The following is a 24005-nucleotide window of genomic DNA, read 5'->3' on the forward strand; positions in this document are numbered from 1 at the left end:
TGTAAGCTATTTTTGATTAAGGGTAATTTGTCACTTAATGACCATCATTAAGTTTAATGTACCAGTAGTAGTTTATTGCTAAATGCTCAGTTTGCGTCATACTACACATTTGAAGAAAAGGGTATTTCCTGCAGTGGTGACTCTCTTCTTTTTCTCATCCCCCCAGGTTGTATCAGAGTAAGATGGACGGTAGCTTTGATTGTGATTGTGGTGAGCTGGAGCCACCTGATCACTAACAAAAGACATCTTCTGTTAACCAACAGCCGCCAGAGCTTCCTGTTGAAATAAATATATAGCAACAAAGGAAGAAAAGAAGCAAAACGGAAATAGTGCTTACCAGCACCTTAGAATGATGCTGCTCAGGACCAGTCCAACACTGAATGTATCTGCACTGTGAGGAGAATGTTCATAGAAGCCTGTTGTGTGCATATTTATTCACATTTTTGTTAAATGTTAAATCGTTTAGCACGGTAATCTGAGTGCACAGTATGTCATTTCATTCCGTTTGAGTTTCTTGTTTTCTTTAAATGTCTGCAGAGTTGCTGCCCCTTTCTTGAACTATGAGTACTGCAATCTTTTTAATTCTCAATATGAGTAGAGCTTTTTGAGCTTTAAATCTAAGGGGAACTCAACAGGCCTGTTTGGCATATGCAATGAACATCAAGAAACCATCTTGCTGTGGAAGCATAATTATTTTTCTTCTCCCTTTTTGAAAGATCTTTCCTTTTGATGCCAGTTTTCTTCCTTGTTTACACAAGTTCAATTCGAAAGGAAAAGGCAAATAGTAAGGGTTTCAAAATGGCAGAGAAGTTTGAAAGTCTCATGAACATTCATGGTTTTGATCTGGGTTCTAGGTATATGGACTTAAAACCATTGGGTTGTGGAGGCAATGGCTTGGTTTTTTCTGCTGTAGACAATGACTGTGACAAAAGAGTAGCCATCAAGAAAATTGTCCTTACTGATCCCCAGAGTGTCAAACATGCTCTACGTGAAATCAAAATTATTAGAAGACTTGACCATGATAACATTGTGAAAGTGTTTGAAATTCTTGGTCCTAGTGGAAGCCAATTAACAGACGATGTGGGCTCTCTTACGGAACTGAACAGTGTTTACATTGTTCAGGAGTACATGGAGACAGACTTGGCTAATGTGCTGGAGCAGGGCCCTTTACTGGAAGAGCATGCCAGGCTGTTCATGTATCAGCTGCTACGGGGGCTCAAGTATATTCACTCTGCAAACGTACTGCACAGAGATCTCAAACCAGCTAATCTTTTCATTAATACTGAAGACTTGGTGCTGAAGATAGGTGACTTTGGTCTTGCACGGATCATGGATCCTCATTATTCCCATAAGGTATGTAGAGAAAGCCAGCTGAGACAGACCTTTAAACTGATACGCTTAATCAGGAATAGGTACCTGCATTTTCTTTGTATATTGTGGCAGAATTTTTAATCTTATTAAACTTTACATAGTGCCTTTTTTTCTGATACAAATCTATCTTTCACAGTCTCTCTGTTTGAAATGAAGGTGGAGTGGGATAATTAAATACAAATTTCTAAAAAAAATACGGTTATTATAATGAAGTTCTAAAGTATATGGTTATTCATTATAAATGAAATTCTCCCTTAGTTATTTAAGAGTGGAATATACTTTCTTTGGGACAGAATTGTGGTAAGAGGGGATACTATTTTAACTTTTAGGTCTTTTGTTTTCGAGACAGAGTTTCACTCTGTCGTAAAGGCTGGAGTGCAGTGGTGCCATCTTGGCTCACTGCAACCTTCACCCGCTGGATTCAGTGATTCTTGTACCTCAGCCTCCCAAATAGCTGGGATTACAGGTGCGTGCCATCACGCCCAGCTAATTTGTTTTTTAGTAGAGATGGGGCCTCCCCATGTTGGCCAGGGTGGTCTTAAACTCCTAGCCTCCAGTGATCTGCCTGCCTCAGCCTCCCAAAATGCTAGGATTACAAAGGTGTGAACCATCATGCTTTGTCTTTTTTTTTTTTTTTTTTTTAAAGTTTTTAGAGACAAGATCTTGCTGTGTTGCTCAGGCTGGCATCAAATTCCTGGGCTCAAGTGATCCTCTGGCCTCAGCCTCCTAAATAGCTGATGCTAAAGGTGCATGCCAGCACACCCAAACTTACGTCTTCTTTTGTCCCTTTGAGACTGTATTCAGTTCTGCTTTGTTTAAACTAAATTTAGCTTGAAATCTAAATTCCCATAAACAATTGGTAGTAAGTATAGCCAAAAAGATTCACAGCAACTTCCTCTTAGATAGCAAATGGTCTTCATACAAGAATTTAGTATTTTTCAAGCTGAACCTTGGTCTTTTAGTTTTGAAATGAAATCTTATGTGGGACCATGATGTTTAAAATAGAAAAGTGGAGCTGCTTTGGCTGTAAAGAACCCCTGGGAGCCCTGCTTTGTTGGATTTTCACAGTACATGCCTAAGACAAATCTTCATATGTGTTGTTTCACATTAAGTTTGTTTTTTTTTTTTTTTTTTTTTTGAGACCAAGTTTTGCTCTTGTTGCCCAGGCTAGAGTGCAATAGTGTGATCTCAGCTCATTGCAACCTCCACCTCCTGGGTTCAAGCAATTCTCCTGCCTCAGCCTCCCAAGTAGCTGGGATTACAGGTGCCTGCCACCATGCCCAACCCATATTAAAGTATTTTTACTTGGGCCAGGTGCAGTGGCTCACACCTGTAATCTCAGCACTTTGGGAGGCTGAGGCAGGCGGATCACCTGAGGTTGGGAGTTTGAGACCAGCCTGACAACATGGTGAAACCCCATCTCTACTAAACATACAAAATTAGCTGTGCCTGGTGGTGCATGCCTGTAATTCCAGCTACTTGGGAGGCTGAAGCAGGAGAATCCGGGAGGCAGAGGTTGCAATGAGCTGAGGTCGCGCCATTGCACTGCAGCCTGGGCAACAAGAGTGAAACTCCATCTCAAAAAAAAAAAAAAACTTTGTAGAAAATGAGTTCTAGGCTGGGAGCGCGGTGGCTTCTTCCTGTAATCTCAATGCTTTAGGAGGCCAAGGCAGGAGGATCACTTGAGGCCAGGAGTTTGAGACCAACCTGGGCAACACAGACACTTTTTTTTTTTTTCTAGAGAAAAGAGATTATTAACACTGACCACGTCCTTTTTATGTATTTACTGTATCCACAGTGAAGTATTGTGGATAGAGCACTGAACTAAGACTTATACTGTCTAAAATTGACTCCATTTCTACATCCAACTAGCTATATGACTTGAAGCAGATCCCTTAGTCTCTCGGGCATCACACCTATAAAATGGAGTTAATATCTACCATCACAATCTCCCAGGGTAGTTTTGAGGATGAAATAAGGCAATATATGTATAAGGTTTTGTAAGGTGCTTTGTAATTGTAAAGTAATTGAATAAATTGGTTATTAATAAGATTTATAGTAGAGGTCAGTAAGGAGGCTGACATTGGTTTGTAAGTAGCACCTCTGGTGCTCTTCCCCACTGTTTTGACTTGAAGCATACTTGCTCCTTGATTATCTCAAGACTTTGAGTGTAAACCAGCTCATCTGAAAAATACTTTGAATGTGTGGCCTAGAGTTAACACTATAACTAGAGTTTTACATAATTTTTTTTTTTTAAACAGGGTCTTGCTCTTGGCTCACTCCAACCTCTGTCTCCTGCGCTTCAGTGATCCTCCCAGCTCAGCCTCCCAAGTAGCTGGGACTACAGGCGTGTGCTACCATGCCAGGCTAATTTTTGTATTTTTAGTAGAGATGGGGTTTTAGCATGTTGCCCAGGCTGGTCTCAAACTCCTGGCCTCAAGTGATCCACCCACCTCGGCCTCCAGAAGTGCTGGGGTTAAAGACTAAAGTGTTTTTTTGTTTTTTTTTTTTGAGACAGTTTCGCTCTTGTTGCCCAGGCTGGAGTGCAGTGGTGCGATCTCGGCTCACCGCAACCTCTGCCTCCCGGGTTCAAGCGATTCTCCTGGTTCAGCCTCCTGAGTAACTGGGATTACAGGCATGCACCAGCACACCTGGCTAATTTTGTATTTTTAGTAGAGACGGGGTTTCTCCATGTTGGTCATACTGGCCCCGAACTCCTGACCTCAGGTGATCCGCCCAGCTCAGTTTTCCAAAATGCTGGGATTACAGGCATGAGCTACCACGCTCGGCAGATTAAGGATTCTTTAATCAAGTTTTAAGTACTGTTTTTTAGCTAAAGTAAAAAAAATGTTTTTTGTTTCTTTCGTAGGGTCATCTTTCTGAAGGATTGGTTACTAAATGGTACAGATCTCCACGTCTTTTACTTTCTCCTAATAATTATACTAAAGCCATTGACATGTGGGCTGCAGGCTGCATCTTTGCTGAAATGCTGACTGGTAAAACCCTTTTTGCAGGTTAGTATTTTGTGGGGGGAAAAATTTTCCCAAAGAGAAGTAATTTTGCATTTATCTCTGAAGCAAGATTCATATAAGGTTTAAAATAATTAGTTGTGATCTAGAATACTAAAAATGAACAGATAAATTGGCGTTTTTATTCAAAAAATTGAGAAAACTTATTCACATTCACTAAATTGGTCACTTCATAAATTATCAGAACTCTAGTGTTTAAATATAATTTTATATTTTGTGGACCCATAATAGTTGTTGGTAATCTGTGTTGATACTTGAGTTGCATACTTCTGTCAGTATCATCACTTCCTGGTGAAAATTTTAAGCCATTGTTGAAAATCCAACAAATTTTTCTTGGTCTCCTCCCCCTATAAACAACCAAACAAGTAATTTTTTGTTAAGTTTGGTGCTATTTAGAAGTCTAAAGAAGTGTATGAGAGAGGACCTTGTCAAGATGAGAAGAGATGAATAATCCATGAAAAATGTCTTGTGTCATAAAGCAAAGCATACATCTGTATAAAATTATTTAGTATAGGCTAGAGCTATAAACTTGGAGAAGCTATACATCAGTGATTGCTGGAATGGAAGGCATTATGGAGTCATAATAGTGAAGAATTTTAATTGGGGAAGGGAGAAAATATGTTATTTAAGGGTACCTATATAAATAAAAGTATAATCCTGATACATTCATGAATCTGAGATTCATGCAAGTTGTCAAATAATAATAAACATATTTATGACTACTTAAGATGGGGTCAGATAAGAAAGTATTTAGAAAGTAGGTAGAGGACTTTCCATATGGAAAAGTAAGGAATAGTAGGGGTACTGAAGATTTTCTAGTTGGGGAAGTGGTGTGATAGTGATTAAGGCCTTTTTTTGTGTTTTGAGATTACTTTTCCCCCCTCTATACCCTTTTTTGTTGTTGTTGAGATGGAATCTCGCTCTGTCACTCAGGCTGGAGTGCAGTGGTGCGATCTTTGTTCACTGCAAGCTCCGCCTCCCAGGTTCACGCCATTCTCCTGCCTCAGCCTCCCGAGCAGCTGGGACTACAGGCGCCCGCCACCATGCCCGGCTAATTTTTTGTATTTTCAGTAGAGACGAGGTTTCACCGTGTTAGCCAGGATGGTCTCTGTCTTCTGACCTCGTGATCCGCCCTCCTCGGCCTCCCAAAGTGCTGGGATTACAGGTGTGAGCCACCGCACCCTGTCCTCTATACATACCATTTTTAGAGTTGTTCCCTCCGACCCCCAGACTGTGCTAAGAGCAGAAGGAAAGGAGAGAGCCTATTTACATAAGAAAGATTAGTGTACATAGGAGAGCACTGGTGAAGAAAGGACAGCATGCATAAATGTCTTTTAAGTATGTTAATGCCAGTACTTAGTTTATATAAAAGCCAGCCCTTTATAATTTTTTTTTTTTTTTTTTTTTTTTTTGCGACGGAGTCTCACTCTGTCGCCCAGGCTGGAGTGCAGTGGCCGGATCTCAGCTCACTGCAAGCTCCGCCTCCCGGGTTTACGCCGTTCTCCTGCCTCAACCTCCCCAGTAGCTGGGACTACAGGCGCCCACCACCTTGCCCGGCTAGTTTTTTTTTGTATTTTTTAGTAGAGACGGGGTTTCACTGTGTTAGCCAGGATGGTCTCGATCTCCTGACCTCGTGATCCGCCCGTCTCGGCCTCCCAAAGTGCTGGGATTACAGGCTTGAGCCACCGCGCCCGGCCTATAATTTTTTTCTATTTATCTAAAATTTCTGGCTGGGCACAGTGGCTCATGCATGTAATCCCAGCACTTTGGGAGGCTGCGGCGGGCAGATTACTTGAGGTACGGAGTTCAAGACCAGCCTGGCCAACATGGTGAAACCCCGTCTCTACTAAAAATACAGAAATTAGCCGGGCATGGTGGCACACGCCTGTAATCCCAGCTTCTGGGTAGGCTGAGGCACAATAATCACTTGAACCTGGGAAGTGGAGGTTGCAGTGAGCCGGAATCAAGCCATTGCATTCCAGCCTGGGCAACAGAGACTGTCTCAAAAAAAAAAAAAAAAATCTAAGATGTATGCTAGTTTTCTAAATTGAAATTCGGAGGGATTCCTGGAAACTAAATTATTAAATGGATTGATTTTTGCTTAGGAACAATACTGTGATTAGAGGTTCTGTTCCTGATATCAAGTGCCTTCCAGCATATATAAACAATTCTGTATTGTTTGTTGCAGTGTCACAAATTACTCCAAAACTTAGTAGCTTAAACAACAAACATTTATTACCATTTTACAGTTTCTGTGTGTCAGAATGTGGGAGTGGTTTAGCTAGGTGGTTCTAGCTCAGGTTTTCTCAGTCAGGATGTTGGTAAGGGCAGCAGTTACCTGAAGGCTTGACCAAGGCAGGAGGATCCACTTCTAGATAGCTTACTTACATGACAGTTACCAAGAGGCTTCGGTTCCTCACCATGTGGGCATCTCCTTAGGATTGCTTGAGTGTCTTCATAATATGGTGGCTGGCTTCCTCTAGAACTAATGATCCAAAAGACAGCAAGGAGATAGCCAGTATATCTTATTTTAAAAAGTTGTATTGTTATATAATTCACATACTATACAATTTATTTAAATTATACAGTTCCATATCTTTTAGTATATTTACAGAGTTATATACTCTGTAAATAATACAATCTAATTTTGGAACACTGTCTTGGCTCCTAAAAGATCCTGCAAATCATTAGCAGTCACTTCTCATTTCCTCTTTCCCCCAACCCCTGGCATCCACTAATCTACTTTGTGTCTCTATGGATTTGCCTACTCTGGTTGTTTCAGATAACATTTGGACTTTGGGACAGGCTTCTTTCATGTAGCAATATTTTGGAGGTTTACCCATGTAGTGGCATATATTAGTACTTTTTTCCTTTTTATGGGCAAATAGTATTCTGCTCTATGAATATACCACATGCTATTTATCCATTCCTCAGTTGATGGACATTTGGGTTTTCACTTCTTCATTATGAATTATGCTGTTGTGAATATTTGTGTACAAGTTTTTGTGTGAAAATGTTTTCAGTTCTCTTAGGTATATATACCTAGGAGTGGAATTGCTGGGTCGTGTGATAACTGTTTAACTTTTTGAAGAACAGTTTCCCAGCACAGCTGTACCATTTTACATTCCCACCAGCAATGCATGAGAGTTAAATTTTATCTTTTTGAGTATAGCCATCCATCGGGTATGAAGTAGTATCTCATTGTGGTTTGTTTTTTCTTTTTTCGAGATGGAGTCTCGCTTTGTTGTCTAGGCTGTAGTACAGTGGTGCAATCTTGGCTCACTGCAACCTCCGCCTCCCAGGTTCAAACAGTTCTGCCTTCAGCCTCCCGGGTAGCTGGGATTACAAAGGCATGCGCCACCATGCCCACCTAATTTTTGTAGTTTTAGTAGAGATGGGGTTTCACAGTGTTGGCCAGGCTGGTCCCTAACTCCTAACCTCAAGTGATCTGCCCACCTTGGCCTCTCAAAGTGCAGGGATTACAGGCAGGAGCCATTGCACCAGGCCTCATTGAGGTTTTGATTTGCATTTCCCTACTAATGGATGTTGAATGTCTGTACAGATCTATTGCCTATTTTTTAAATTGGGTTGTCTTTTTATTGTTGAGTTGTAAGAATTCTTTACATAATTCTGAATACAAATCTTTTGTGATTTACATGTTTTTCTTCTATTCTGCAGTTTCCTTTCCTTTCTCTATGTCTTTTGAAACAGGTTGTTGTTGTTTTTTTTTTTTTTTTTTTTGGAGACGGAGTCTCGCGCACTCGCCCAGGCTGTAGTACAGTGGCACAATCTTGGCTCACTGCAGCCTCTCCCTCTTGGGTTTAAGCGATTCTGCTCCCTCAGCCTCCTGAGTAGCTGGCATCACAGGCGCGCACCACCATGCCCAGCTGATTTTTGTATTTTTAGTAGAGACAGGGTTTCACCATGTTGGTCAGGCTGGTCTCGAACTCCTGACCTCATGATCCACTCGCCTCGGCCTCCCAAAGTGCTGGGATTACAGGCATCAGCCACTGTGCCAGGCCTGAAACAAGATTCTAATTCTGAAGTCCAATTATCTTTTTCTTTTGTCCCTTTTGCTTTTGGTATCATATCTGAGGAATAATTGCCTGACCCAAGGTCATGGTTGTTTTCTCCTGTGTTGTCTTCTGAGAGTTTTATAGGATTAACTTTTACAGCTGGGTGCGGTGGCTTACACCTGTAATCCTAGCACTTTGGGATGCAGAGGAGAGTGGATCACCTGAGGTCAGGAGTTCGAGAACACCCTGGCCAATGTGGTGAAACCCTGTCTCTACTAAAAATACAAAAATTAGCTGGGCGTGGTGATGCGCACCTGTAATCCCAGCTACTCGGAAGGCTGAGGCAGGAGAATTGCTTGAACCTGGGAGGCAGAGGTTGCAGTGAGCCAAGATCGTGCCACTGCACTCGAGCCTGGACAACAGAGCAAGACTCTGTATTCGGTGGGGGAAGGAAGAAAAAGGGGGATTAACTCTTACACATTGGACGTCCATTTGTCCTGGCACCATTTGTTGAAAAGATTCTTTCCCCATTGAATTATCTTGACACTTTCATCAAAAATCAGTTGACCACACATGTAAAATATCTTTTTGTGACCAAGTCTCAAAAGTTACATACTGTCAACTTTAGCTTTATTTTGTGTGTTAGAAGTGAGTCACTAAGTACACTTCATGGTCAATGGGAGCAGAGTTCAGTTCCACCCTTTAAAGGGAGGAGTATCAAAATAATTTTTGGACCGTTTTTTCATTTTTGACCTTCTCGAATGGATTAAGTGGATACACACACACACACACACATATGTACATACGTATGTACATACGTACATACGTATAAAATTATTATTTTTTTTCCGAGATGGAATCTTGCTCTTGTCACCCAGGCTAGAGTACAATGGTGCGATCTTGGCCCACTGCAACCTCCACCTCCCGGGTTCAAATGACTCTCCTGCCTCAGCCTCTCAAGTAACTGGGATTACAGGTGTCTGCCATCATACCCAGCTAAATTTTTTTACCCTTTTGGCCTGGCTGGTCTCAAACTCCTGACCTCAGGTGATCTGCCTGCATTGGCCCCCCACAGTGCTGGGATTACAGGCAGGAGCCACTGTGCCTGGCCAGGTGGACACATTTTAAAGCCACCACAGTAACAAGTCAGAAAAACAAGCCAGGTATGGTGACTCATACATGTAATCCCAGCACTTTTGGAGGCTGAGACCAGAGGATCAGTTGAGCCCAGGAGTTCGAGACCTACCCTGGGCAACATAGTGAGACCCTGTCTCGACAAAAAAACAAAAATGTAGCTGGGCATGGTGGCACACACATGTGGTCCCAGCTATTCAAGGGGCTTAGGTGGGAGGATTGCTTCAGCCTGGCAGGTCAAGGCTACAGTGAGCTGTGATCATGCCACTTACTCCAGCCTGAGCAACAGAGCAAGACTTTGTCTCAGAACAAAACCAAATTTAAGTCTATATAATGAAAAATCATTTGGTCATGCTCCAAGTCATAGAAATGAGGTCAGTGCCTACTGCTGCTGCATGGATTATACAAAGGTTTTTTGTGTGTGTGTGTGGTTTTTTTTTTTTTTTGAGAGGGAGTCTCGCTCTGTCATACTAGGCTGGAGTGCGCTTATGTGAGCTCAGCTAACTCCTCCTCCCAGGTTCAAGCAATTCTCCTGTCTCAGCCTCCCGAGTAGCTGGGACTACAGGTGCACGCCCCCAGGCCCAGCTAAGTTTTGAAATTTTAGTAGAGACAGGATTTCACCATATTGGTCAGGCTGGTCTTGAACTCCTGCTCAGGTGATCCACCTGCCTCAGCCTTCCAAAGTGCTGGGATTACAGGTGTGAACCACTGCTCTCAGCTGTATTTATGTATTTTTAAATGTTTGTTTTTAAACGTTCAGTGCACATTCAGACATTAAGTATAGGAATAAAAATAATTGGATTTGTTTTAAAACTCTTTAAGTAGCATAGTTTTTACATTTAATAGGAATAGTTTGTGAAATGATTAGAAAGATCTAGGTTGTAGTTTTTTTCTGGTTGCTAGATGCTTCATTGATTTTTGTCAGTGAACTATTAGATAAAAACATGAAGGGAGATCTGAGTGGTTATTAGGTATAAGGTGCAAATGAACAGAGCAACAAAAGGTAAGGACCAAGCATTCATTGGAAATCAGTGTATTTTTAGCCTGTAGAAAGTGTTATAGTCTTATTTTTTGGTACATTTCTCTCGTGTGTCCAGATTGTCTCTCTGTAGGTGTTCCTGTCCCAGGTTAACACTTCTACTTGGGCAGTAGGTGTTTTTCCTCTTTCCTGCTTAGCACTTCTATTCCTCGCATCTTCACTTTACCCCTTCTGCTGGATCGTTTTTATCAGTATTCATTCAAACATTGATAAAATTTTTCCAGTCTTACAAGAGAATCTCTGTCCTTACCCCGCAGTCCCTCAGCTACTGCCATATACTACTGTACTCTTTGAATGTAAAACTTCTCAAAAGATGTGTGCATCCTTGCTGCTCTTAATTCCTCTGCTTACATTCCGTCTTTCACCCTGTCCAATCAGGCTTGGTCCTCCACCAAAAACCACTCTCATCGAGGTCACCGGTGATCTCCATAATGCTAAATCCCTTATCAATTTTAAGTCCTTATTTTGAACCATCTCCAGCATTTGTTACAATTTATCTTCCCCTCTTCAGGTGCTTTTTCAGCTGTCTTTGGGCATGCCACTCTTCAGTTCTTCCCTGGCTTCTTTCCAGTCACCCTTGCCAGTTCTTCTCTTTTGCCTCATGTTGGAAGTATCCCAGATTCAGTCCTTGGGCTCCCTGCTTCTCTAGTTTCACTTAGTCCCTGGGTAATCTCATTCTTTTTCATTCCTTTAAGAATTATCTGAGGCCGGGCGCGGTGGCTCAAGCCTGTAATCCCAGCACTTTGGGAGGCCGAGACGGGCGGATCATGAGGTCAGGAGATCGAGACCATCCTGGCTAACACGGTGAAACCCCATCTCTACTAAAAATACAAAAAACTAGCCGGGCGAGGTGGCGGGTGCCTGTAGTCCCAGCTACTCGGGAGGCTGAGGCAGGAGAATGGCGTAAACCCGGGAGGCGGAGCTTGCAGTGAGCTGAGATCCGGCCACTGCACTCCAGCCTGGGCGCAAAGCGAGACTCCATCTCAAAAAAAAAAAAAAAAGAATTATCTATATCTGATGATGACTTCTGAATGTATATCTTCAGCCCTGACCTCTTGTCTGAATTCCAGGTTCCTTAACTCAGTATCTCCACTCAAATGTTTAATAACAAAAGTTAACCTACCCAGAACTGGGCCTCTGATATTTCTTCCTCATACTTTGTTTTTACTATCTTCCTCATGTTAGCAAACCAGTACCTCCATTTTTCAGTTGCTTAGACAAAAATCTTGTCACTGTCCTTCACTTCTGTTAGTCTGTTAGCACAGATCTGTGGGCTCTTACTTCAAACCATATCCAGACTCTTAACAGCTTGTTACGGCCAGGCGCGGTGGCTCAAGCCTGTAATCCCAGCACTTTGGGAGGCCGAGACGGGCGGATCACAAGGTCAGGAGATTGAGACCATCCTGGTTAACACAGTGAAACCCCGTCTCTACTAAAAAAAAAATACAAAAAACTAGCCGGGCGAGGTGGCAGGCGCCTGTAGTCCCAGCTACTCGGGAGGCTGAGCCAGGAGAATGGCGTAAACCCGGGAGGCGGAGCTTGCAGTGAGCTGATATCTGGCCACTGCACTCCAGCCTGGGTGACAGAGCTAGACTCCGTCTCAAAAAAAAAAAAAAAAAAAGTAAAACAGCTTGTTATTATCACTCTTACTATCCCTCCCCAAGTCCAGTCAGCCATTATGTCTCTCCTGTTAGAAGGACCTTCTCTTTCCTGCTTCAGTATGTGCTGTCTTTAGTTACCACATCACAGCCAGAGTGATCCTGTTGAAAGATAAGGTAGATCATGTCGTATCTCTGCTCAAACTGTATGATGGCTTTCCATCAAACTCAGGGTAAAGCTGACCCTTTGTTCTAGTACCACTCTGACTTCATCTCCCACTGTGTGCTCCAAGCTACTCTACTTTTGCTAGGCTTATCTAATTGTTGTTTCTTGGACATACCAACCTGCCTGTCTCCTCTGGGCTTCTCTCCATCTTCCTAGAACTCCTTTCTTTCTTCCATATGAATGTTTGGTGTATTCCCCACTTCTTTAATTTTCCACTTCTTAGTGAGGCTTGCCTTTGTCTCAAAACAAAACAAAAACCAAGTCTCATTCTGTTGCCCAAGCTAGAGTGCAGTGACATGATCTTGGCTTACTGCAACCTCCTCCAGGGTTCAAGCAGTTCTTGTGCTTCAGGCTCCCAAGTAGCTGGGACTATAGGCGTGCGCCATGCCTGGCTAATTTTTGTATTTTTAGTAGAGATGGGGTTTTACCATGTTGGCCAGGCTGGTGTCCAACTCTTCACTTTTTTTTCTTTTTCTTTTTTTTTTTTTTAAAGTATTAACAGCCCTATTCTTCCCGACAGTCCTATCACCCTTAGCTTACTCTCTTTTTCTTTATAGCATATGTCACCGTAAGATCCATGAAGGCAGGGACTTGGTCTGTTTTGTTTCACAACTGTATTCTGAAGTGTCCTGCTCATAGTAGGAACAAAATTTTTGAATGTTCAATGCATTTATAGACATTAAAGGAAAGGCAAGTGGAATTTTTATTGTTTTTGAGACAGGGTCTCACTCTGTCATCCATGCTGGAGTACAGCAAATGGAATTTTTAAAAGTCACCTATTTAGCCTAGTTTCCCCCTTTATTTCTTCAGTTGCCTAACAGCCTAGAAATACTGACCCCTAACAAAGAACTATAAAACTTCTCATTTTAAAAGTCTAGTCCAACCCTTCATTTCATTGATGGTGAAATTAAGTCCTAGAGATGTTAGCTGTTGTCTCTGAAGTTATGGCCAGTTAATTAGTGGTACAGTTAAGACCAGAATCTAGATCTCTTAAATCTCAGTTGCTTTTTTTTCATTAGTCTGTGATAACCTTAATATGAGACCAAACTTAGAGTCAGTTCCCTATGGAAACAAAGCAGCTAAAACTAAATATATCAGTGAGCAGAAATGGAAATAGATATAAGTAGATTGGTGATAGTCAAAGCAGTGAAACCTGATGATTCAATTCAAACTTCCCCCCACTGGTCATTATAATATAATTTATGTTTATTATGAAATAAGTAAACATTGAGGAATGTGTTTGTTGTATTTAGTGTGTTTTTTTTTTGTTTTTTACCTCAGGTGCACATGAACTTGAACAGATGCAGCTGATTTTAGAATCTATTCCTGTTGTACATGAGGAAGATCGTCAGGAGCTTCTCAGCGTAATTCCAGTTTACATTAGAAATGACATGACTGAGCCACACAAACCTTTAACTCAGCTGCTTCCAGGAATTAGTCGAGAAGGTATTGTGACACGAGAGTGGCCCTCACATTCATGCCTGTGTGTGAAGTAGAAATCTGTGTAGGGAGCTGGAACTTTTTATCCTTAGATATGGGGCTTTCTCCCAAATAGTCTTTTTATACTTAAGGTGTACCTAAAACTTCGACTCTCATCTCCCTTTTTTTTTTTGTCCTGGTGCTTAGGCTACGATCTGTTTTTTTGTTCCTCTGAATTACTTTCCAGAGCAAGTAGCAAGTATTTTGAATATAGGCACTAGCGGCAAAACCATGATGGCATTTTTTCCTCAGATATACTTGTAACTCCTATAAATGCCTGGATAAAGAGAAAGCTGCTGTGTTTCATTTCAGCAGATTTTGCAGGCTTTTCAGTAGTTCCACATTCTTAACCAGTCTTTGAGTCTGTCTTCACAAATTCCATTGCTAGCTTCCTTTCTCGTAACCCTGTAGCCACTGTCACAACATCCCTGTTCATAACTAAATAAGTCCTTTGTGGGAACACTTTTTTATTTTTATTTTTTATTGAAAAATAGAGACAGGGTCTTCACTGTGTTGCCCGGGCTGGTCTTGAGCTCCTGAGCTCGAGCATCCCTTCCGCCTCAGCCTCTGAAAGTGGTAGTGTTACAGGTATAAGCCACCACACCTGGCCAAGGAGCACTTTTAAAATGCAAACTAGCAATTTCGAATTGGGAGGTGCAGTGGGGAACAGGGTGGGTGTCTGCATACCCTCTGCAGGTGTGGCTCTGCTCAGCCATAACCCGGGTCCACTTTAGAGTCATCGTCATTTATTGCTGAGTCTCACCAAGAGGATGGTGCTGTTGAAGCATTTGTAACCTTGCTGTATAATGCTATTTGAATCTTTTTCATACCCTCCTTAGGGTGGGGACCATGTTTTAACTTTGAACTAAACTGAATATTTGGCCAGTGACTGGGATTAACCATTGAGCAAAGATCCTTGGTCACATGTGGCAGCACTGTGCCTGCAAGCAAGTGAACGCAGAGTGGATGGAGTTTCTGAGACTAAAGATTTATTAATTATACGCTCCATACTACTTTCTTCTTAACAGTGGAGTTTTATTTTGGGACAGAGCACATTCTGAGGCAGTGGCAACTTGGTAAAAAGAATACATGTTCTCACCCCACACTCTATGATCTTTGAAGGAAAAAAGCAAACAGGATTAAGTACATCTGAGTGAACCTAGAAGACTCCTAGGAGCCCTACTCTGGTTAATTTCCTTCAATACTTACCTTTCATCCTCCCTTTCTGTGGTTTACCGTACATTTCTCTATCTTAGCATGCTTCAGCACCATTGTAGCATTCTTGTAGTCCTGGCTGCTCGGGAGGCTGAGGCAGGAAGATCCCCTGAGCCCAGGAGTTCAAGGCTACAATAAGCTGTGATCATGCCATTGTACTCCAGCCTGGGCAACAGAGCAAAGACCCTGTGTCTTAAAATTCTCTTTTTAAAGAAAAGAATGGGTTCTTTCTAGAGTACAGGTTGGCTTGAGAGAGAAAGGCCATCTTTCTCACTTAGAAGGCAAGGATAAGAGGATGTGTGAGTGACCATAGTGAAGAAGTATAAGGATTGAGACAAATACGAAGTGGGTTTATCTGTTGAGAATGATAAAGAAGACTGGAGTATAAAGAGAAGGCCAGATAGCAAAGGTCACAATGAAATTGTTTAGTATGAATTTGTAATGAGCCAGATATGGGATATTGCAGCTAGTTTTCATCTGTTGTGTGTGGCCAGAGAGTAGATGGTGGTGATGATCCAGGGTTGAAGGTCAGTATCATAAGGCATAGAAGTGTGTGACTGGTGTAAATACAGCTTTCAGGCTGCGTGAGGAGCTAAGGAAGGCCTACTAGCCTGTTTTATTGGAAGAATTGGATTTGTGGTTAACCAGAGTCCTAAATAAAACCAGAGTTTTATTTCTGACAAATTAACTTTTTAATTGTGTAGTCTATTTTTCCCCTTTATAAGATGGGGACCTGTTAGTACAATTAAGATGCTCATTTCCTGTTGTGTAGTATGAAGTGCTAAGGGAATCACTTAGCTAGTCATTTAAATAAATGAGATCAACATTTGCTGTTTTTCTAAAGGTAAGCAGTTCTTTTCTCAAAAACTTTTACCTTTTCTTCTGCAGCACTGGATTTCCTGGAACAAATTTTGACATTTAGTCCCATGGATCGGTTAACAGCAGAAGAAGCGCTCTCCCATCCTTACATGAGCATATATTCTTTTCCAATGGATGAGCCAATTTCAAGCCATCCTTTTCATATTGAAGATGAAGTTGATGATATTTTGCTTATGGATGAAACTCACAGTCACATTTATAACTGGGAAAGGTAAAGTGATCCTAAATTAGAAAAATATTTACTGAACTTTCAATGGACTGTATGTAGTGAGTTTTCTAATATTATATATAAGACAATGTAGAAGTCTTAAAAATTTAGTACTGTAAAAATACAAAAATTAGGTGTGGTGGCGGGCGGGTGCCTGTAGTCCTAGCTACTTGGGAGGCTGAGGCAGAAAAATCACTGGAACCCAGGAGGCAGAGGCTGCAGAGATCATACCACTGCATTCCAGTCTGGGCAATAGAGCGACACTCCATCTCTTTTTTTTTTTTTTTTTTTTTGAGACGGAGTCTTGCACTGTCACCCAGGCTGGAATGCGGTGGCGTGATCTCGGCTCACTGCAAGCTCTGTCTCCCGGGTTCACGCCATTCTCCTGCCTTAGCCTCCTGAGTAGCTGGGACTACAGCTACCCGCCACCATGCCCAGCTAGTTTTTTTTTTTTTTTTTTTGTATTTTTAGTAGAGATGGGGTTTCACCATGTTAGCCAGGATGGTCTAGATCTCCTGACCTCATGATCCACCTGCCTCAGCCTCCCAAAGTGCTGGGATTACAGGGTTGAGCCACCATACCCGGCCTAGAGCGAGACTCCATCTCAAAAAGAAAAATTTAGTAATGATCCTTAAATAGCCGTTAATTTAAATATTTAATAAAGTAATTACTGGTTAGATGATACATGATGGGAAAAGTTAAATGCTACTTTGGGCCGGGCGTGGTGGCTCACGCCTGTAATCCCAGCACTTTGGGAGGCCGAGGTGGGCAGATCACAAGGTCAGGAGATCGAGACCATGGTGAAACCCCGTCTCTACTAAAAATAGAAAAAATTAGCCGGGCGCAGGGGCGGGCGCCTGTAGTCCCAGCTACTCGGGAGGCTGAGGCAGGAGAATGGCGTGAACCCAGGAGGCGGAGCTTGCAGTGAGCCGAGATTGCGCCACTGCACTCCAGCCTGGGCGTCTCAAAAAAAAAAAAAAAAAAAAAAAATGCTACTTTGAAACATTTTCAAAGTCATTAAGGCATATTTAGTAAATAAAATTATAAAGTCCTTAAACTGTGAAGGTTGGAAGTGAATCATTTTATGAATGTCAGAACAATTTAAGATGTTAGATGACAAGACTCAATCATATCCAATAAAATATCTCCAGTGTCTCAGTGGTAGTTACATCTTAAGATAAATATTATTTTTGACTAATGTTAGATGCAGTTTTTTTTGTTTTGTTTTTGAGATGGAATCTCACCCAGGCTGGAGTGCAGTGATGCGATCTTGGCTCACTGTCCTGCCCCAGCCTCCTGAGTAGCTGGGATTACAGGCACCCGGCTGATTTTTAGTAGAGGTGGGGTTTTATGTTGGCCAGACTGGTCTCGAACTCCTGACCTCAGGTGATCTGCCTGCCTTGGCCTCCCACAGTGCTGAAATTATGGGCGTGAGTCACCATACTCAGCCAGTATTTGAATCTATTTTCCTAATGACAAAATTAATTTGGGGACACTTAACAGAGGTTCAGTAAAAGGGACTTTTTGAAGTCTAAACATTAGTGTATAATTTGATGTTTCATAAAGTGAAAGAATTGGATTTCTAGGGAAGTTTGGCTGGGCACGGTGGCTCATGCCTGTAATCCCAGCACTTTGCAAGGCCAAGGTGGGCCAATTACCTGCGGTCAGTAGTTCGAGACCAGCCTGGTTAACACAGTGAAACCCCGTCTCTACTGAAAATACAAAAATTAGCCAGGCTTGGTGGCAGGGACTTGTAGTCCCAGCTACTCAGGAGGCTGAGGCAGGAGAATCACTTGAACCTGGGAGGCGGCAGTTGCAGTGAGCTGAGATTGCGCCACTGCACTCCAGCCTGGGCAACAGAGTGAGACTCTGTCTCAAATAAATAATAAATACATTTCTGGGAAAGTTTAGATATAATTCTGCTTCAGAGTAGGATGGTAGCTTAGAGTCATCAGGTGATTTTGATGTATGGCCAGGTTTGGGAACCACTAATGACAATCTTAAGATTTTTTTTTTTTTTTTTTTTTGAGACGGAGTCTTGCTCTGTCACCCAGGCTGGAGTGCAGTGGCCGGATCTCAGCTCACTGCAAGCTCCGCCTCCCAGGTTTACGCCATTCTCCTGCCTCAGCCTCCCGAGTAGCTGGGACTGCAGGCGCCTGCCACCTCGCCCGGCTCGTTTTTTGTATTTTTTAGTAGAGATGGGGTTTCACGGGGTTAGCCAGGATGGTCTCGATCTCCTGACCTTGTGATCCGCCCGTCTCGGCCTCCCAAAGTGCTGGGATTACAGGCTTGAGCCACCGCGCCCGGCCAGTTTTTCAGAAGAAATTTTTTTCCTCCTCCTCAAATATTGAGGTATTGGTATGGTATGTTTGCACAAATCTACAAACTATTTTTTCTCTCCATGTGTCCATTTCCACCCCCTAAATATGGTTCTTTTCTGAGACGGAGTCTCACTCTGTTGCCCAGGCTGGAGTGCAGTGGCGCCATCTCTCTGTTCACTGTAACTTCCTGAGTTGAAGCAGTTCTCCTGCCTCAGCCTCCCTAGTAGCTGGGACTACAGGTGTCCGCCACCATGTTCAACTAATTTTTGTATTTTTAGTAGAGATGGGGTTTCACCATGTTGGCCAGGCTGGTCTCAAACTCCTGACCTCAAGTGGTCTGCCCACCTCTGAAGTGCTAGAATTGCAGGCATGAGCCACTGCACCTGGCCTGCATTTTCTATTATACCTAGCTAAGTCATCTCTCTTCTTTTCCCTCAATGATTGTACATGTCAGTAATAGGATAGCACATTCAGTAACACATATACACAGGGAGATTTTTGCTATTCATGGTGATGAGTTTTCCAGCAAACCTCTTCTAGTTGCCCTTACTGTAAACATTTGTAAGGTACCTGATTGAGATTCGAGATGTGCATTTTGTGTCCATGAAGTCTTTTGTTTGCATGAAACTGGTGGACAAAAAACAAATTGAAAATAAATGAGAATTGGTCTTATTTCAGAATGGAAGACTCAGTTCCTCATGAAGTTACATACTTCATTGGCAATTACCAAATATGTTAACAGAGCTTACCTATCAAGACTAAGTTTTGGTAGGGCAAGGCAGGCATACGACTTTATTCTCCTATAATTATCCCCTCATAGACCTAGCACAGTGCTGTCACATAAAAAGTACTCGGTGAATTTGAAAATGAAATCATATACGTGGAATAACACTAGTGTATTGATTTTTTTCAGGTATCATGATTGTCAGTTTTCAGAGCATGATTGGCCTATACATAACAACTTTGATATTGATGAGGTTCAGCTTGATCCAAGAGCTCTGTCCGATGTCACTGATGAAGAAGAAGTACAAGTTGATCCCCGAAAATATTTGGATGGAGATCGGGAAAAGTATCTAGAGGATCCTGCTTTTGATACCAGTTACTCTACTGAGCCTTGTTGGCAATACTCAGATCATCATGAAAACAAATATTGTGATCTGGAGTGTAGCCATACTTGTAACTACAAAACGAGGTCGTCATCATATTTAGATAACTTAGTTTGGAGAGAGAGTGAAGTTAACCATTACTATGAACCCAAGCTTATTATAGATCTTTCCAATTGGAAAGAACAAAGCAAAGAAAAATCTGATAAGAAAGGCAAATCAAAATGTGAAAGGAATGGATTGGTTAAAGCCCAGATAGCGCTAGAGGAAGCATCACAGCAACTGGCTGGAAAAGAAAGGGAAAAGAATCAGGGATTTGATTTTGATTCCTTTATTGCAGGAACTATTCAACTTAGTTCCCAACATGAGCCTACTGATGTTGTTGATAAATTAAATGACTTGAATAGCTCAGTGTCCCAACTAGAATTGAAAAGTTTGATATCAAAGTCAGTAAGCCAGGAAAAACAGGAAAAAGGAATGGCAAATCTGGCTCAATTAGAAGCCTTGTACCAATCTTCTTGGGACAGCCAGTTTGTGAGTGGTGGGGAGGACTGTTTTTTCATCAATCAGTTTTGTGAGGTAAGGAAGGATGAACAAGTTGAGAAGGAAAACACTTACACTAGTTACTTGGACAAGTTCTTTAGCAGGAAAGAAGATACTGAAATGCTAGAAACTGAGCCAGTAGAGGATGGGAAGCTTGGGGAGAGAGGACATGAGGCAGGATTTCTGAATAACAGTGGGGAGTTCCTCTTCAACAAGCAGCTTGAGTCCATAGGCATCCCGCAGTTTCACAGTCCAGTTGGGTCACCACTTAAGTCAATACAGGCCACATTAACACCTTCTGCTATGAAATCTTCCCCTCAAATTCCTCATAAAACATACAGCAGCATTCTGAAACATCTGAACTAAAACACTCAGCAGACATTTGTCTTTGTATTCATGAAATGTGTTTTGTCTTTTTTTATTACTAGTGTTTAAGTCATTTTTTACTTGAATCAGATGGTGTCATTTAGTAAGGATTTTATGAGTTCCTTGGTTTTTAAAATCCAGACTTTCTTTTTCTACATGTGAGAGTTTTCATTTTAACTGGCATGTCATTTGCACACAAAAATAAAGACTAGAGCAAAATAATGCAGGAGGAGAAAAGAAATGCACTAAGACAAGTAAAGAACATTCTCTCATAGAACAATGATCTGTTTTACAGGAAACAAACCTTGCCTTGAAATTTACACAGTGAGACTGTACATAATTGCATGAAAATAGCTATTTTTTTCCTAAGACATTTTTCATTCATGAGTATTTTCAAGTTTTTCATACTGTACACATTTCTTAAAACACATGATACCAGCAGCAACTGAAAATGAATGCCGAATTTGGTACACATGTGTTATCTACCTCAAGGTAACAAGAGTATGTGGCAAAACATATACCACCCATAGTGCTTCACAAAATGCACTTCTATTTAGCCAGCGTTTATTGTAGTAAACTATTCTTAATAAAACTCATTCACTGTTTATAAATGTTCTGATATGCATTCTTTATAGTGAAGTGTTAATACATCACATCTTATTTATTTTAGCAAATCAGTATATTTTCTGTATTTAATTATAAAAATTAACTTAGTTTTTAAAATTTATTTGCAAATACACTTTTTCCATTTGGCACTATGGTTTGTTGCCTACCTAGCTGAATCTATAATGTCAGCTTATCCTAAGGCTGTCCACGTACTTAATTTACTTAAGTGTTCATTTTAAGTAACGTGCTCACTGTGTATAGGAATTTGTATTTTGGAGGTGCTTGATCTATCTACAAAGAAAAATTAATTAGGAATTACTTTATTATAAAATGCTCCTAGAAGTCTTAATTGTGTTTATTTTTTAAAAAAAACGAATGTTAGACTTGTGTGCATGGAAGTAATTAAGGTACATCATTATTGTAGTTTAAAAGTTGTACATGATAAGACATTTTGTTTTTACTGTATGTTTTTACTGAATGATCTATTCCCCATCCCAAGGCAAGCATGAATAAAATTAGGTTAAACGTAGCATGTGGCATCGCAGTCTCTTAGAATTTGTTTCATCTATTTTATTTTATTGAATACTGTCTGTATCTTTGGTTATCCTGTTTGAAGAAAAAGGACAAATAAAACATGGCCAGCAAATACGGCTCCTGTTTCACTCTTGGATTAATGAAAATTTTCTGCTAGAATGAAAATTACTACCAGAATCACTTTGAATTATGGCTATAAATTGCTAGTCTGAAAGGCTGAGAAGGTTGAAGTCTTTTGACTTAAACCATCACACATTTGAATGGAATAAGGCTTTATAGTATTTCAAAACTGTTAGGTAAAATGTGTAGTTGAATCTTTGAACTGTGTAGTCAGAGAAAACTTGAGAAGTATTTGCTCCGTAATACATCTTTGCTTATGAACTTACCCTTGTACCCATCCAGCTATAAAACCATCCTCACTTTTCTTTCATCCTTGTTCTGTACAACACCGATTCTGTGAATATCTGCCTGCCTACCTTCTCAAAGCCATGTGTATAGATATATATTTTTTTGTTTTCTGGTTGAATACTGTCCACGTTATAAATTTAAACATAGATTACCTTAAGAGGACAAGCTCTGAAGTGCAGTCATGAGAATTGATTTGTGGGGCAGGGGGAAATGGGACACTTGTAGTTGGATCTGGGTGGGGTGACAAGTGTGGAGGCTTTGAGTGTCATAAGAGCATCAGACAGGAGGTAAAGGAAGCAACGGGCAGCAGACATTGGTCCCTGATCCTCCATTATAACCATTTTTTTGCAAATCTATGTTCATTTTGAGGATAATTAGCTTTGACTCAAATGCTGTCTTCCCTGAAGGAGGCCTAGGATTTTTCTTACTGGGAAACTTGGCTCCCGGGCTTAATCCACATTTGTTACTGCCACCTTGGCAGTTTAGTGGCCATCTACACAATGATCTGACTTGTTGGCATTAAAAGTCAAAACATAGTCATCAAAGAAAAAAGAAAACTGAAACCGCTTATATAAAATATGCTTGCTTTAGGGTGACCCAGGCTGAATACTAAGTATTGTAAAGTCAAATTTGCAATAAAAATTTTATGTGCCATTTACTTTGTCCCCACTTGCAATCAAAGTATCTTTATAGGGTAATGAAGATGAAACACTCAAAGAGACAAGGTCTTGCTCTGCCACCCAGGTTGAAGTGCAGTGGCGTGATCACAGCTCACTGAACCTTGAACCTAGGCTCAAGTGATCCTCCCACCTCAGCCTCTTGAGTACCTAGGAGTAGCTGACACCTTTGTCAAAGATCATTTGGCCATATAGATGAGAATTTATTTCTGGGTTCTCTACTCTGAGACAGGGTCTTAACTCTGTGGCCCAGGCTGGAGTGCAGTGACATGATCATAGCTCACTGCAACCTTGACTTCTCAGGCTCAGGCAATCCTGCCTCAGCCTCCTGAGTAGCTGGAGCCACAGGCATGAGCCAACATGCCCAGCTAGTTTTTAAATTTTTTTTTTTTTATAGTTCTTTTAAAATGTGTTTATAGAGACAGGGTCTCCACATGTCACTCAGGCTGGTCTTAAACCCTGGGCTCAAGCAATCTTCCTCAGCCTCCCAATGTGCTGGAATTACAGGTGTGAGCCATTGTGCCTGACTGTAAAGCATTTTTTTCTGACATGAGTATGGCCACCCCTGCTCTTTCTATCATTTAGCCTGATAGCTTTAGTTTTAATTGCTACGCCACAACATATTTTTTTAAATGACATCTTCCAAAATTTTGCTTCTACCAACATCTTTGCAGTGAGAATTCTTGTGAACATGTGTAAGAAAGAGTGTCTTTAGGGCAGATAACCTAGTAGAGTAGAGTTATCTAGTGGAGTAACTCTATCCTAGTGGAGTAGAGTTGCAACATATCTTCAAATCTATGAAGATGCCATATCCCTGTCCAAAAGTGATTGTACTGACTCACATTCCTGCCAGCAGTGCACAAGAGTTCCTATTCATCCACACGCCTCCAAACAAGAAACCAAGTTTCTTCCACTGAATTAATCCTACCAGCTTTGCAATGTTCAGTTTACAGTAGGAATCAGGATGTCTAATTCCAAACAACTGCATGGCTGGAAATCATGACTACACCTTAGGGATCCTTACGTAGCCACTTCAATATGAGCTCGCCTTGTTTCTCATTTCCTACTGCTGCAGCCACTGCAGCTTGGGAACAGAGGCTTTAAATCTTAAAGGCTGAGCCAATTATGTAATTATAGTGGGAGCCTTATCTAAGGAGAAGTAGATAATGAATCAAATAGGGTTTTCAAATAAAATCCAAGCAAATATCACCTTTGCTTCTCAGTTAAGACACCTGTATAGTACTGCTTATGAA

General features: G+C 41.3%; 1 protein-coding gene across 4 annotated transcripts in view; it reads left to right on the plus strand.

Annotated features, from left to right (window-relative positions):
• MAPK6 (mitogen-activated protein kinase 6) overlaps nt 1–21779 on the plus strand; it is a 48473-nt gene extending 26694 nt beyond the window's left edge. For all 4 annotated transcript variants that reach the window (XM_077939430.1, XM_015142257.3, XM_015142258.3 and 1 more), the window contains exons 2-6: nt 167–1353; nt 4241–4385; nt 13695–13859; nt 15996–16197; nt 19429–21779. In XM_077939430.1, coding sequence (XP_077795556.1) covers nt 730–1353; nt 4241–4385; nt 13695–13859; nt 15996–16197; nt 19429–20527 — 2235 coding nt within the window. In that variant the 5' untranslated portion in view covers nt 167–729 and the 3' untranslated portion in view covers nt 20528–21779. The remainder of the gene's footprint in view (nt 1–166; nt 1354–4240; nt 4386–13694; nt 13860–15995; nt 16198–19428) is intronic.
• Nucleotides 21780–24005: the final 2226 nt, after the last annotated feature.

The sequence above is a fragment of the Macaca mulatta genome, chromosome 7 (genome assembly GCF_049350105.2).
Source record: "Macaca mulatta isolate MMU2019108-1 chromosome 7, T2T-MMU8v2.0, whole genome shotgun sequence".
NCBI lineage: Eukaryota > Metazoa > Chordata > Mammalia > Primates > Cercopithecidae > Macaca > Macaca mulatta.